This window comes from Perkinsus marinus, assembly GCF_000006405.1.
Source record: "Perkinsus marinus ATCC 50983 genomic scaffold scf_1104296969090, whole genome shotgun sequence".
Classification (NCBI taxonomy): domain Eukaryota; phylum Perkinsozoa; order Perkinsida; family Perkinsidae; genus Perkinsus; species Perkinsus marinus.
In genome coordinates, this window is record NW_003202922.1 from 610603 (window position 1) to 625208 (window position 14606).

Sequence of the window (14606 nt, forward strand, 5' to 3'; positions counted from 1 at the left end):
TAATCTTTCTTGTAGAGTTTCGTATGGAGTGCCACGGTTGGTGCACGCTCGAGACGCTGTTCCACAGCATAAGTGGTTGCATCCAGAACCAAGCAATGAATACACTGTCTCATGTCGGGGGAGTGTTGATGCTACTACCATCATAGTTTGCTTACCTGTCCTATCTGCTACGGGTTCCTTCACAATGTCAGCTGCTTGCGATGCGCATAGGCTCATTCCGAGGAGCATAATTGCTGCTCGAACAGCCAACCCTATTAGGTCATCTAAGGTGGGGGTCGCACAATGATGAGAGTCTCTATTTTAGGAGGATAGTCGACCAGTTGAAGGTGAAACCTAATCCCAATCTGGAGACTATACCGGTGGGTTCCTATGTCCCAATTCTTCATCCCATGCTGCTCCTACAGCTCTCAATCGGGGACCCGACGGTTTATGGTAACTTCAGAGCTCCGCAGCATGTTGTCGATGGTGTCTTACGAGAAAATCTCAAGTGAGAAAAGCTCACGGACAAGTTCTGTCCGGCGCAACCGTCCCATACGGTGTCATAGGTCTTTCGCGTATAATGGATACCCACATTCGTGTGGATACGCTGCAGTACGGCAAGCCGTTGCTGATGAGAACGCCGTGAACCCGAGTACTTGAGAAATTCCTACCTCTGTGTTGATCATGTATCCAGATCATCCCCCTCCTATCATAGATGACGTTGTCATGACGTGTGGGGCGAGTCAAGTGAGTGGATAGTCTTCGTTCTAGTATCTATCTCTGTGTTATAGGCCATTGACATGGCTATCGCTGTTCTCGCTAACACGAATGGAGAGGATACAATACTCTTGCCTCAGCCCTCCTTCCCACTATACAGTAAATGCTATGCATCTGCTCACCAGATGCAGAACTCAGCCAGGAGGGATGTGCCTTAGATACCTTGTGCTCTTCGAGAGGTATAAACGTCGACTTTTATAAGTTACGGAGCGATAGAAAATTTGAGGTTATCTATAGCAATGTCCCTATCTTGTGTAACTGAGTTACTTCAGGTGGATATGACCTCCCTGCAACGCAGTTTGGAAAGTAATAAACTTAATGCCAAGGGTATACTCCTGAATAATCCTAGTAATCCTTGTGGCAGTAACTGGACACGTGAACATATAGGAGACATCGTAGCGCTATGTCAAGAGTAGGCTCAGACATCCTATTTCCGCCTGATCATCATCATATCTGCTTATAAGTAACTCAGGTTTGGTAACTTACCAATAATCGCCGATGAGATCTACCATGATATGGTCATTCGGTGGGAACTTGAATTCACCTCTATGCTCTGTTGCTCTTCAGTCATTTGATGGACAGCCAGTGATCCCCTTTGCCTCCGTCTCTGATACAGTACCCATTCTCTCAATTGGGGGAATTGCTAAACGGTGGGATGTATGATTTATTCTATCATGTGCCACTTCCGTGTAACTAATAAGTATCCTTCCTATAGCGCGACTGTGCAGGTTTATGGTACCTGGCTGGAGAGTTGGTTGGGTCTGTCTTCATGATAGAGGTAGCGCTAAGGAAGACATGATGGAGCTCAAAGTATAGAATAGTTCAGGTGAGGTCTTGGGAGATATTCGCCAAGGGCTGCATGACCTTTCGACACTAACTTTGGGACCTGCAAGTCTACTCCAGTCTGCGGTGAGTGGGAGAATTGTTCGCCAAGTCACGCTATGGGCTGCCGAGCTCCCTACTGCATAGGTGCCCAGTTTATTGAAAGAGACTCCAGCGTCTTACCATAGCAACAATAAAAGAATGGTGGGCTCATATCCTTATGGTCCTACATCAAGAATCCTTCCTGTTCAGCTCTTCGAAAACTCGCAAATTGTTATTGAGACACTCATGGACGTACCCGGGTTGAATATTATCCAGCCGCAGGTCAGTAATCCCTCGTTATGATGCTGAAAGCCCTATCACTGAATGAGTGTCGCAATTAGGCTGCTATGTATGTTATGATCGGGATCGACACTGATATCATCGACGTTAAAGACGACATCAACTTTAGTAGGTAAGTTCCGTTGTACACCCCCTTAGTAGTTCAGTTTTCCAATAGACTGTTACTCGAAGAACAAGCCGTTTTCGTCCTTCCCGGCCAGTGCTTCCAGCTTGAGAACTTCTTTCGGATAGTTATCACTCCGCCAAAGGACAAGATAGTCGAAGCTTGTGATCGTATACGCCGATTCTGTAAAAATCATCGGAGACTCTAGCCAGAAGTGTGGTTATCATGAGCTGTGCGCTCTGGTTGACTTAGTTGATATCGGAAGAGTTCGGTTGAGACTATCTATGTTTTAATCACTATTTGTTGTGCAACATACCGTTGACAGTTTCATGAAAGGGAGTTATGTCTGTGTTTGTGACCAGTGATATGTGGGAATGTGTAATGACCTCTGTATACAGTGTGAATCAACTCCAAGACATTCGGTCAATCACAACATATTCCGCAAGTTCACATCTCCAACAATGTGATCATCTCCAACCCACTCCATGTGTAGTTCCTTCTTATCCCTGCTAAGCCTTGAGTGTTGCATGATCAATGTGTGTGCGCAGCGTATGGCCATCCTACTACAGCTCTTTTCAACGCTGACCTTTGCGCATGAGGTTGTTGAATAACAAAATACGACGAATGAATTGAATCTCAAAGCCTATCCGCACTCCCTGGGGCTGAGCAGGACGCGAAGTTCTCACAATTGCCATCATCCAAGCGATTGTGACTAAGGCAGTGCTTGGGTCTTGGATTCAATTATAATTGCAGACTTGCTATATTCAAACCATGACTAAACCAGCACTGACTTGAGTGTAGGACTCGAGGACTGGGAGTATGAGTGATCAAAGTTTTCTAACACGAATGCGATCAAGCTAGGGCATGAGGCTACTAACTCATGCCGTTCAATTGGATGATTCTCGTTGTTGTACTCTGACTGTGAGGATCTCGCCACATCTGTCCCATTCCTCTACTCAGCAACGCAAGAATCGAAGAACTAACAATTATTGTTATGAGGAGCGGCAATATCGCCGTAAGTGAGCGCATCACCGACACATAATTCAGCATATCTATCATCACTCAGCTACTGTAACCATCAGATGAGGATCGGTAGCCAACCATGCCGTTGAAAGCTGACTAGTTGGCACCACCTTCAGCACCACCATCCTGATCAGAAGTCCATAAGGTGAGGTTATCACGCAGGAGTTGCATGATAAGAGTAGAATCCTTATAGCTGTCCTCGCTGACATTGTCCAACTCAGCGATAGCATCTTCAAAGCTCTGCCTGGCCATCTTGCAGGCCTCGTCAGGCTGGTTAAGCACCTCATAGTAGAAGACCGAGAAATTGAGTGCCAGTCCCAAACGGATAGGATGGGTAACGAGGAGCTCCTTCTGAGCGATAGAAGTGGCTTCCTTATAAGCCTGATGGGCATCATCAGCAGCTTTGCTCTTGGTATCACCCGAACTGAATTCGGCGATGTAACGATAATAATCACCCTTCATCTTATAATAAAAGACCTGTGACTCGCCGGACTGGGAAGAAGGGATTAAGTACTTATCGAGGAGGCCGAGGATCTTATCGCAGATCTCCTGCAGTTCAGCTTCGACCTTTTCCCTGTAACCCTTGGCGATCTCTGCATGAGTAGTGTTGCCTTTACTGGTTTCCTTCTGCTCAACAGAGGAGACAATTCTCCACGAAGCTCTACGAGAGCCAACGGCGTTCTTGTAAGCGACCGAGAGGAGGTTGCGTTCCTACGAGTAAAAAGAAGCAGTAACAATGAGTAAATGCTAAGAAAAAGCGAGCACCTGGTACGATGGATGTTTTGCAAGTTTCCTAAATGCATCGCTCCTAGGGGACTCGACTCATAGCTAGTACTTCAACCCACCTTACCTCAACACTTAGTTCAGTGCCGGTCTCGGCGACTGCCTTCATGTAATCCGCCATCTCGTCGTAACGCTCGGCCTGCTCGGCTAGCTTGCTGATGTACACGTTCTTCTCACGCTCCTCGGCCATGTTTACTGGGGGGAACGATTAACCTGAATATTTCTGAGGGGGGCATCACAAGCAGTATACGAGCATAACAAGGGAGCTTGAGAAGTCTTCACTCACGACAGACAGTACGGAAGAGACGAACAATAACGCCGAGCAATCTTGCGACCCCCTACTGAGGAAACACTAGAAAGTATAAGAATTCAAGATCGATTAGCCCGGCGCGGTGCGCCCATTAATACCATCAGTACCAATATTAGTATCGGCCAAGGGTTGTTGTCTGAGGGTAGTTGAGTTTTTGAAATGGAACTCGATTATGAAATAAGCCAGCAGCTTGAAGGGCATTCTGGAGATGTTCGGTGTTTAACTGTTCTACCAGACCACACGTAATACCCGTGAAGTCGTCTCTGTCATGATTGTGTTGTAGCATCCTATCTGGGTCACTGGATAAAAGCGTTATCGTATGGAGGAGTAGCGCTGATGGAGAACAACCGAGTGGACGCTATACTATGGCAGCTAGGCATACACACCATGATGGGTGATATTGGGCAAAGGTTCCATATGAGAGGCGATAGCTCGACCGCAGGTATGTGTACTGCCTTGCGGGTGTCAATCGACAACCAATAGAGAGTTCCCAGTCCTATATCTCTGGATCTAAGGATCTATCTCTAGCTCATATTAGAGTCAATGATGGTGCTGTATTATGGAAGGTATCTCACGCCCATGACGGTGCTGTGAGCTCAGTCGCTACAGTGGGAGGTAGAAGTTTATACTAGTATGTTGAACGATTGAGATGTACTAAGCAGGTATCAGAGTATTATCTGGAGGCTGGGATGGCATAGTCAAATGTTGGACACTCGATGGTAGTACTGAGGAACCAGAATGGAGAGGTACTGCTCTAGTGTATACCACTTGATAACAAGTGCCTGTGCATATCTGCTCAGGTGAAGCCGGAAAATACGCTGTCACAGTTGGAGTGTCCGCCGATGGGGACTTGTGTTTCACAGGTATCGTTCATTTCGTTGTCAGATCCGTGAATACCAATTTATGTGTCAATTAGGTGCTCAAGATGGTATTATCAAGTTTTGGAGGATTGCCGATGGTACCTTGTTGGGTAGGAATCCACCCGAATCCTTCTAGCAAGGGAAGAGCGAGTCACACAGGTTCCATCTTACATGCTCACGAGGATATCATTCGAGCCTTTGCTGTTAACCCTGCTATGGGCAGCTTCGCAAGTGTTAGCAATGACTGCATGATCAAGGTCCTACTTTTGAGACTGATAACCGTTATAGATGCATAGGTATGGCCAGCTCCAGTTGTAAAACAGGATGGCACTGGATATGACCTTCCTGCCGATACTCACAGTGCTATCACGTTAACGGGTCATAATGGGTTCGTGTTTGATTGTGATTGGAAGTTCGATGTGCTCACCACAGCCAGTGACGACAGGAATGTCAAGGTGCGTTGATACACCCATATCAAGCGTATGTCTTGACGCACTGTTCTCTGGTTGGTAGTTTTGGAACCCTTCTGAGTCTACAACACCAACAGGAAACTCTCTACTCCATCCGGGTAATATTACTTGGCCCTTTGCCTAGCATAGTGCGACGACCCTGTTCGAACTTGCTATGATTCTTATCAGGCACTATATGGAGTGTTAGGGAGATCTCCAAGGGAATCGTCGTATCGGGCTGCAGCGATGGCATCGTCAGAATATGGACTAATGAAGTTGATCGGGTACACTGCTTCCCTTGTGGGGCTTATGTGATATGTTCGAATGGTTCCTAGATGGCCCCAGTAGAAGAGCGAGAGTCGTTGAGGTCTTTAGCTGAGGCAAGTGCAGCTGAGGCAGCTGGAAAGGGTGCCAGTGCAGTGCCGTTGGATAGTGTACCTGACATAAGCACCATGTGAGATAAATATCTCCTATGTCTAGATCTAGTGTGGGTATTCTAGGTCCTCCACTAGAGGACGGAGGAATGGTGAAGTGAAGATGTTCAGACAGGGCGACCAGGTCATCGCCTGCCAATGGGCTAGCGGTGCTTGGCAGAATATCGGTACTGCGGGGAGTAATGGTCTTTCAAGTGATTGATGCTGATCTATTATTAGGCGTGGTCACTGGCAAGGCTGATAAGAAGCAGTACCACGGGGATCAGTACTTCCCTGCTGGTTCCTATGATTACGTGTTTGATGTGGAGTTGGGCTCCGCTGATAGGTCAGTGTTCGATGTGGAGTTATTAGAATCGATTTAATATACGTTCAGGATGGCGCTCCTACCATTCAATAACACCGACAATCCGCTTGTGGTGGCAGAGAAGTTCTGTTCTAGGGAGCAGGTGAGTGTACCATGTATCTCTTTATGATGCTTGTTCTGAGGCGTAATACAGATCGATAAGTCTAATATACACCAGATCATGGATTTCATCAAGACTAATGCCTCGGGAGGGTCAGCACACTCGGCCTCTCCTCCGATCCAGTCCACGACGGTGCCACACTCGGTAACATCTACTCGCTTCGCTCTATTCTTTCTGGCTTATACGCTCATCTTAGGTCAGTTCCTCATCTGAACATGCAGCCGCACCTGTCAGGCCGGTTCATCACATGAAACACTTCCCCCTTATGGATCCGATTGTCTTTAAGGTGTTGCGGGGATCCTTACTCCTCCATAGCGTTGGAATATCGCTCCTTCCTCAGGATGCGAAGTATGACCCGATGAAGAAGAAACTTGTTGAGCTCAATGATGCTATCCCAGATGGTAGACATACTCGCTACTCTGGTCTCCGCATTATCATACTACGAATATGCGCTTATCTGTTCCAGGAAACAAGTCTAAGCTAACCGCAGATGAATTGAACAGTCTAGATGCGTTGATAGAAGTTTTAAAGAGTTCATCGAGGAGCAAGAAGGTACACCTCTCTTATCTTGATTATTGCTTACGTGGTCGTGGCTGCTAGTTCTTGCATGAATCGATCTACACATTATGGTCAAGACTGCTACCGAATTGGACGCCAGACCAAGGGCTCTTTGTTGGTGTTGATCTGGCCAGAATGATGCTTTTGGAAGAGAACGGTGCTGATGTCTTTAAGAGTGCCGATAGGTAATCATTCCTCAAGTGGTCACTCTCTGTTGTCCTCTGATAGTCCTGCATGGGGTCTCTCTCTTCCATAACCCCAACGAACGTGTCGTTTGCGGTAGCTCACCACTTGTCCATTCATTGCTCCATTTGGCCTCTATAACAGACCCTATGTTGATTGTTAAGCATTGTGACTTTTTAGAGGTTTAATATACGTGCAGACTGTAAGTAAATACCTTCGAGATCCTTCTACAGCATCTTCTCCTTTGAGTATATGCTGCGCTAGATTCCTGGCCAACATGGCGGCCTTCAGTAATATCCTCACATTAACTCGGACTAACATTGTGGAAGTACATTACTAGGTACAACGCGGGCGGTGCTCTGTGACATGGCAACTAAAGTGGTCCTTCCAGCAGTCATGTGTGCTGTAACACAGTCTACTAACAAACACACGAGGATGGCATGCGCTTCGGTAACTGTAGGATATCAATCGATCTCCTGCTCCCTCGCTATACTGCGCATAATTTCAGTCCTAGATGCGGGATCCGCCACTGTATATAATATCATCTGTAGGTTCTTATTAACATCTCCGAGTCAGCGACTGACAGATCACTGGGGTTACCTTACAAATCCGTTATTCCTTTCATATTTGGAACATTCAAACAGATCGATTTAAATGATTCGGATATCCTCTATCGGGTGAGCGATGGGATGCCTTAAAGACCTTACGTGAAGAGCTTGTAGGTTCTTGTTTCGCTTGGCTGCTGCCAGAGCGCCAAAGATAGCGAGCATCTCCCCATAGAGGTCATCGATAGGTTACGCCGATGCCAGATGAGTACTGAAGTTCGTGTGAGGGAATGCGCGGCTGATATACTCGCATTATGTTGATCTATGGATATGTTCCAATATGCGGTGACGCAGTTCCTCGCTCCCATTGCTGTGTTTCATCTTGTCGTTTCGATCCTGCGTTCTGAATCTCCTTAAATAATCTTCATTGGGTTTCTGCAGAGGAAACCCCGCCGAGGTTGTTGTATCTTTGCATTTATTCAATCTTCTGTCCCATGGGAAACAAACAAAGCCGAGAAAATGGAGGATCGAGTGGTGGAAGTAGTGGTAAAGGAGCTACCAACACTTCCTCATCCACCTCATCCACTTCCTTCACAACCTCTTCGGCTACTAGGCAATTACGGAAGATCCTCCCTTCTAAGAAACATCACGAACATCCTGTAACGCAAATCTGTAAGTATTCGAGGACTTCGTTATGAGTATTGAACAATTCACCTATCAGGTAAGCCCATGATGTCTGTGAATGTACACGGCTTCCTCAAGTTTGATGAACATGGCGAAGGTGTCGATCCGCCGAGGGGTAAAGTTCAGTTTGTCAATGTCCTCTTTAGGTTTGGACGAACGAGTTATCACTATTGATTTTCCTCAACCAGCTGCTGATCTTTCCTGCGGATGGTTGGTGGACCAAGCACAAGAGCGATTCCGGGAACTGGGTGCACCTGGTCACCTCGTGGGTCTTAAGGAGTTCGGAGACAAAGCTGATCAGGAAGCCAAGGTCGGAAGATACTCAGATGATGGCTTGCTGGATGACCTGAACTGTTTCACTGTTTTCTAGGACACTTGGTTGATGGACTTCAAAAGGCCACTCACTTGTTTGAGACCGAACGAGGATCTCGAGGCGATTTTCAGCGTCGATGTAGGAAAATAGAGAAGCTACACTAAATCGCTCATACTAGTCCTCCTACAATGGTAATAATGTAATGTATTTCGTTTAGGATCTAGGGGCCTCTTCCTACGCATCGAAGGCTACTCTAACTGATTTTGAATTCCTCAAGGTTATCGGGGATGGCGCAAGTTGTTCTGTTATCTTGGTATGGTGTGCGATACTTCTTCTTTCTCGACCTTAATTATATCCAAGGTTCGTCGTCGAGATAACGGTAAACTATATGCTGTTAAAATGATGACCAAGGAGAGGATTCTATCTAACAACAAGAGAATGGAACGTGCAATGATGGAACGTAAAGTTTTGGCCAAGGCCAGGCATCCTTTCATAGTTACTATGTATTGGGTAATAGCGTCCATGAACCTTTTTGAAATAGGGCATCCACTACCAATATCTCAGGCTTTCCAAACGCGCTCCCACCTGTACTTTGTTCTCGAGTTCTGCGCAGGAGGTGAACTCTTCTATCACATGATGCAGCGAGGCCATTTCGATGAATCAACTGCCAAGTACGATCATGTATCGTATTGCCTCTGTGGATGTCATGATCGTAGTTCTAGACTAGTCATCAGACTTGTTGTGATCTTACCTTCTCATACGTGCCCACGTCAGGTTCTACTTCTGTGAAGTCCTTCTCGGTCTGGAGTATCTGCATTCTCAGAATGTTCTGTACCGGGATCTGAAGCCCGAGAACGTATTGTTGGACTTGGATGGCCATGTGAGGTTGACTGATTTCGGATTATCGAAGGAAAGCAAAGCAGGTGAGGCATGTTATCATATGTAGTTAGCTGATACACAAAATCTGGGTACAGATCCTACCTCGCAACTGACGTCCTTTGTCGGCACCGCTGGGTACTTGAGTCCCGAGATGATCAAACGAGAAGGTGAGTACTCTCGTGTTTCGATGTTAGTATCCCATCACTGTCAAATCGCATCTATTGGAGGATGTTGGCAGGTCATGGGAAGCCCTTGGATTTCTACTGCCTCGGATGCCTACTCTATGTGATGCTCACAGGCAGTCTTCCCCACTTCCAAGGCAACTGGGATGAAATGTTCGCACGAAGGGGTGAGTGTCTTCATTACTGGTTTCGATGATATTAGGATTCACCAGTTACTGGGGAAAGTCTCTCGTATCCACCCTGGGTATCAGCTGCAGCACGGGACATGTGCGACAGACTTTTAGAGGCAGACCCCAAGATAAGACTCGGATCTAAGAAGGGTGCCAGGGAAATCAAAGATCATCCTTGGGTTAGGGATATGGAATGGGTACCTAGTCCCTACTTAGGCGCCTAGTGGGGGATCATGCTTTCTTATAGGAGAAGCTCTTCCGGAAGCAGATCAAGCCACCAATCGACCCAAGCAAAACGAAGAAGAACTTCTCTCCAGAATTCACTGAAAAGCCAGTTGAAGTCGGTACCTGGATCGATCGTTTGTCATTGACAATGTCGCGATATTCTATTAGGCGGTTAAAGCGCGTGCCATGAAAGGAGCTGCAGTGGCAGCCCCTAAGGTGAAAGAAGGAGCATTCCAAGGGTGGAGCTATGTCGAAGGTATATGGGTTGCTCTGTTCTCACTCATTGAGGAGATAACATCTCTGATGGGATTCAGGTCCACCGAATAGTTCTGAACCTGGAATGCCCCCGACTATCAGAGAGTGAAGCATTTCAAGAGCCATACCCATTATGCTTCAGTCAAGTTCTCTCAGTCAAGGTCTTATTAAATCTCGTTTCTTTATCCCATAATTGCTCGAGCGTTGGCTCTTTCGACCCCAAATGTCTAGTTGAATTGTGTAGATAACAACCGAGTTTGGTCACGATAGTGAAGTGGCTCGATGAAGCGTACTGAATCTCCGTAGTGGAGGCTTTCCTGTTGAAGGGCTGAATGTCTACGAATGCCTACAGTTTCGGGGTTTGTGGATACTAGCGCGGCTCATGCTAACCACTAATACTGAGGCTCCTAATAGGAGCCTTGGAGCCTTCACGTGAACGTACTACCATGGATGGTAGTACGGTCACGTGAAGTACCAATGTATCGAGATGATCCTTGTACACGAGGGGATGCCGGGCGATTTTTCCCTGATCGAAATAAGTATGTCCCTGGTAGTATCTCTTCGGTGAGTATCATGTCGAGTCCTCCTTCGAGTGTTATGAGGCGTGGACAGTCGACTCAACGTTATGGTGGTTACGATTTTGTGCCCTCACAGGCTGGAAACATGTCCCATCAATTGTTTCATGGCGATAGAGGTTAGAGGTCGATAGAGTTGCCCGACATCGGATGTGCATTCGTTCAGTTGCTCGTAATTTACAGAACCAAAGCGTCTACCGCTATCGCGAGGGTCAACTCTGCATGGAATAGACCTGAAAGCGTGTTTGATCTTGAACATCTGGTGGAGAAATGCTTCGCAATTATAAGGGACAAAATGCTTCAAACTCAGCCTTCATCGTTCGTCTGAATATTGTTAGGAAAGCATCACGTAGTGCTATTTCATGCATCATAGTGTACTTCCAGTCATCCGGCTCTCGATTTGTGGATTTACCGCTTTCAACTGCTGGTGGAGAAATGCTTCGCACGCGTGCACACAAAAAAAGAGCCGAAATACAATATAGAGCTCTCCTCGTTACGCAAAAACTATCTTGACGTTGTTCCGTGATGTCAATTACTAATCCAAAGATGGAGGTTTCATTATAATTGTGAATAGGCTGTTGCTCGAGCAGGTACCGTACTGACGTCAAGGTCGAGCACAGAATTCGGAATTTCGTGGCGCAGCGAGAAGTTTATGCAACTGGCACGACCACAATTCCGATCCTTATAAGTTACCGTAGCCATCTTGGCTCAAGGTAGATATCAGGTCCTCTCGCTAGGCTGCAGCCGCAAGGTGAATGCCGGTGACGACCCTTTTGCTCCCCGTTCCCCTTGAACAAAGTTATCTTTCACGAATTCACAGTCTTCCCGCGATCATTTCCGGCGGCAAACCTCACTGATCCGAAAGAAGAGAGGAAAAGGGGAACAATAGCAACATTGTCCAGGGGATGGGGGCGATTCCGAACGGCGTCGTGGGACTGCAGCTTCTCATGACTGACAACGGATTGTCATGATGGCAGCGCAATTTCACTTCATTAAACCAATGATGCCAATGCAAATTTACTGCAACTGACATCGGTAAGATTAGCTGAAGACATCGTTTGCGACATAATCGGAACCATTCCGATGCGGGGACTCGAACCCCGGTCGCGTGGGTGAGAGCCACGAATCCTAACCAGCTAGACTACATCGGACACATCGTATAGGGATTGGTCAGATACTTTTAACTCATGAAGTCACATTTGCTGAACTTCCCCACGCCTCGTCACGTTGTCAGAAAAAGAGAACTTGAACCCAGGAGTGATCGACGTGTGATAAGAAAATATATAGCACAGTTGCTAGTGAACCCGCGAAACCATACACTCTAAATGGTTCCCACTAACGCTAGCCTCTGATACTCTGCAAAGTTGAGGCAGGAATCATGGTGACACGGAATGGAAACATGGGAGATAAATGTATCACTCAGAAATCTATATTCTACGAGTTTCTGTGTCACCAATCACCATAAAAAAGATTCGCCTGTTGTTGATTCCCCTTGTGCGACATCGCTATCTTTCCATACCATCAATTTCTGATACACGTTGAATCTGGAAGTAGTCGTTGTGGTGGACCTCACCTATTTCAAAACTCCGTGGCGGCAGTTGTGAGCTATAAGGGGGTTTAGTAACGCTCTGCATGCGCGCAGATGAGGGGATTGATGCGAGTACCAGGTAGCTTGATTGAAACCCAATATGAGATAGGTGGTTCATTAATTGCGCATTTATGGATATGCAAATGTGTGGCCCAATAGACTGGTAGTAGGGATTAATTGTCGGAGAAATGCAGTCGGCGGGCATCGAACGTGCGTCAATTATAAGGGACAAAATGCTTCAAACTCAGCCTTCATCGTTCGTCTGAATATTGTTAGGAAAGCATCACGTAGTGCTATTTCATGCATCATAGTGTACTTCCAGTCATCCGGCTCTCGATTTGTGGATTTACCGCTTTCAACTGCTGGTGGAGAAATGCTTCGCACGCGTGCACACAAAAAAAGAGCCGAAATACAATATAGAGCTCTCCTCGTTACGCAAAAACTATCTTGACGTTGTTCCGTGATGTCAATTACTAATCCAAAGATGGAGGTTTCATTATAATTGTGAATAGGCTGTTGCTCGAGCAGGTACCGTACTGACGTCAAGGTCGAGCACAGAATTCGGAATTTCGTGGCGCAGCGAGAAGTTTATGCAACTGGCACGACCACAATTCCGATCCTTATAAGTTACCGTAGCCATCTTGGCTCAAGGTAGATATCAGGTCCTCTCGCTAGGCTGCAGCCGCAAGGTGAATGCCGGTGACGACCCTTTTGCTCCCCGTTCCCCTTGAACAAAGTTATCTTTCACGAATTCACAGTCTTCCCGCGATCATTTCCGGCGGCAAACCTCACTGATCCGAAAGAAGAGAGGAAAAGGGGAACAATAGCAACATTGTCCAGGGGATGGGGGCGATTCCGAACGGCGTCGTGGGACTGCAGCTTCTCATGACTGACAACGGATTGTCATGATGGCAGCGCAATTTCACTTCATTAAACCAATGATGCCAATGCAAATTTACTGCAACTGACATCAGTAAGATTAGCTGAAGACATCGTTTGCGACATAATCGGAACCATTCCGATGCGGGGACTCGAACCCCGGTCGCGTGGGTGAGAGCCACGAATCCTAACCAGCTAGACTACATCGGACACATCGTATAGGGATTGGTCAGATACTTTTAACTCATGAAGTCACATTTGCTGAACTTCCCCACGCCTCGTCACGTTGTCAGAAAAAGAGAACTTGAACCCAGGAGTGATCGACGTGTGATAAGAAAATATATAGCACAGTTGCTAGTGAACCCGCGAAACCATACACTCTAAATGGTTCCCACTAACGCTAGCCTCTGATACTCTGCAAAGTTGAGGCAGGAATCATGGTGACACGGAATGGAAACATGGGAGATAAATGTATCACTCAGAAATCTATATTCTACGAGTTTCTGTGTCACCAATCACCATAAAAAAGATTCGCCTGTTGTTGATTCCCCTTGTGCGACATCGCTATCTTTCCATACCATCAATTTCTGATACACGTTGAATCTGGAAGTAGTCGTTGTGGTGGACCTCACCTATTTCAAAACTCCGTGGCGGCAGTTGTGAGCTATAAGGGGGTTTAGTAACGCTCTGCATGCGCGCAGATGAGGGGATTGATGCGAGTACCAGGTAGCTTGATTGAAACCCAATATGAGATAGGTGGTTCATTAATTGCGCATTTATGGATATGCAAATGTGTGGCCCAATAGACTGGTAGTAGGGATTAATTGTCGGAGAAATGCAGTCGGCGGGCATCGAACGTGCGTCAATTATAAGGGACAAAATGCTTCAAACTCAGCCTTCATCGTTCGTCTGAATATTGTTAGGAAAGCATCACGTAGTGCTATTTCATGCATCATAGTGTACTTCCAGTCATCCGGCTCTCGATTTGTGGATTTACCGCTTTCAACTGCTGGTGGAGAAATGCTTCGCACGCGTGCACACAAAAAAAGAGCCGAAATACAATATAGAGCTCTCCTCGTTACGCAAAAACTATCTTGACGTTGTTCCGTGATGTCAATTACTAATCCAAAGATGGAGGTTTCATTATAATTGTGAATAGGCTGTTGCTCGAGCAGGTACCGTACTGACGTCAAGGTCGAGCACAGAATTCGGAATTTCGTGGCG

The 14606-nt window shown here is 46.6% G+C and overlaps 4 protein-coding genes and 2 non-coding genes across 6 annotated transcripts; 3 read left to right on the forward strand and 3 right to left on the reverse strand.

Moving 5' to 3' along the window:
- Positions 1-184: 184 nt before the first annotated feature.
- Positions 185-2036, forward strand: Pmar_PMAR003033 (tyrosine aminotransferase, putative; the record flags this gene model as incomplete). The annotated part of the gene is made up of 14 exons (XM_002768200.1): positions 185-258; positions 305-359; positions 405-487; positions 546-631; positions 674-726; positions 771-855; positions 915-982; positions 1029-1168; positions 1229-1282; positions 1485-1534; positions 1583-1665; positions 1726-1782; positions 1831-1902; positions 1962-2036. 14 exons carry the CDS (start codon positions 185-187, stop codon positions 2034-2036), a joined length of 1035 nt encoding a protein of 344 aa, XP_002768246.1.
- A 1078-nt stretch (positions 2037-3114) lies between these two features.
- Pmar_PMAR003034 (protein BMH2, putative) lies at positions 3115-4024 on the reverse strand. The gene is made up of 2 exons (XM_002768201.1): positions 3897-4024; positions 3115-3757 (listed from the first exon to the last, which is right to left on the reverse strand). The coding sequence occupies exons 1-2, from the start codon at positions 4017-4019 to the stop codon at positions 3143-3145; spliced, it is 738 nt and encodes a 245-aa protein (XP_002768247.1). The 5' UTR covers positions 4020-4024; the 3' UTR covers positions 3115-3142.
- Positions 4025-4294: 270 nt separating this feature from the next.
- Pmar_PMAR003035 (phospholipase A-2-activating protein, putative) lies at positions 4295-8016 on the forward strand. Its single transcript, XM_002768202.1, has 23 exons — positions 4295-4381; positions 4423-4533; positions 4582-4754; positions 4802-4885; positions 4940-5002; positions 5056-5109; positions 5159-5256; positions 5296-5454; positions 5513-5567; positions 5638-5732; positions 5784-5902; positions 5949-6049; positions 6102-6207; positions 6256-6328; positions 6380-6490; positions 6543-6632; positions 6687-6747; positions 6813-6898; positions 6947-7089; positions 7268-7377; positions 7428-7537; positions 7639-7764; positions 7810-8016. Exons 1-23 carry the CDS (start codon positions 4299-4301, stop codon positions 7951-7953), a joined length of 2355 nt encoding a protein of 784 aa, XP_002768248.1. The 5' UTR covers positions 4295-4298; the 3' UTR covers positions 7954-8016.
- Positions 8017-8124: 108 nt separating this feature from the next.
- On the forward strand, positions 8125-10543 carry Pmar_PMAR003036 (serine/threonine protein kinase, putative). The gene is made up of 14 exons (XM_002768203.1): positions 8125-8304; positions 8354-8413; positions 8463-8626; positions 8687-8767; positions 8847-8942; positions 8990-9139; positions 9194-9300; positions 9404-9552; positions 9604-9675; positions 9747-9857; positions 9903-10057; positions 10108-10200; positions 10254-10341; positions 10400-10543. Exons 1-14 carry the CDS (start codon positions 8127-8129, stop codon positions 10447-10449), a joined length of 1554 nt encoding a protein of 517 aa, XP_002768249.1. The 5' UTR covers positions 8125-8126; the 3' UTR covers positions 10450-10543.
- Positions 10544-11993: 1450 nt separating this feature from the next.
- Pmar_PMAR003037 lies at positions 11994-12066 on the reverse strand. The gene has a single exon. It is a non-coding gene; the product is annotated as a tRNA-Glu (tRNA).
- Positions 12067-13519: 1453 nt separating this feature from the next.
- Positions 13520-13592, reverse strand: Pmar_PMAR003038. Its single transcript has one exon. It is a non-coding gene; the product is annotated as a tRNA-Glu (tRNA).
- Positions 13593-14606: the final 1014 nt, after the last annotated feature.

Coding starts and splice junctions, on each gene's coding strand:
- Pmar_PMAR003034 (XM_002768201.1), bottom strand. CDS start 4,019: ATGGCCGAGGAGCGTGAGAAGAACGTGTACATCAGCAAGCTAGCCGAG. Junction 3,758..3,896: donor GCACTGAACTAAGTGTTGAG/GTAAGGTGGGTT, acceptor TTTTACTCGTAG/GAACGCAACCTCCTCTCGGT.
- Pmar_PMAR003035 (XM_002768202.1), top strand. CDS start 4,299: ATGGAACTCGATTATGAAATAAGCCAGCAGCTTGAAGGGCATTCTGGA. Junction 5,257..5,295: donor GCAATGACTGCATGATCAAG/GTCCTACTTTTG, acceptor ATAGATGCATAG/GTATGGCCAGCTCCAGTTGT. Junction 7,378..7,427: donor GGCCAACATGGCGGCCTTCA/GTAATATCCTCA, acceptor GTACATTACTAG/GTACAACGCGGGCGGTGCTC.
- Pmar_PMAR003036 (XM_002768203.1), top strand. CDS start 8,127: ATGGGAAACAAACAAAGCCGAGAAAATGGAGGATCGAGTGGTGGAAGT. Junction 8,305..8,353: donor ACATCCTGTAACGCAAATCT/GTAAGTATTCGA, acceptor TTCACCTATCAG/GTAAGCCCATGATGTCTGTG. Junction 9,553..9,603: donor ATCGAAGGAAAGCAAAGCAG/GTGAGGCATGTT, acceptor ATCTGGGTACAG/ATCCTACCTCGCAACTGACG.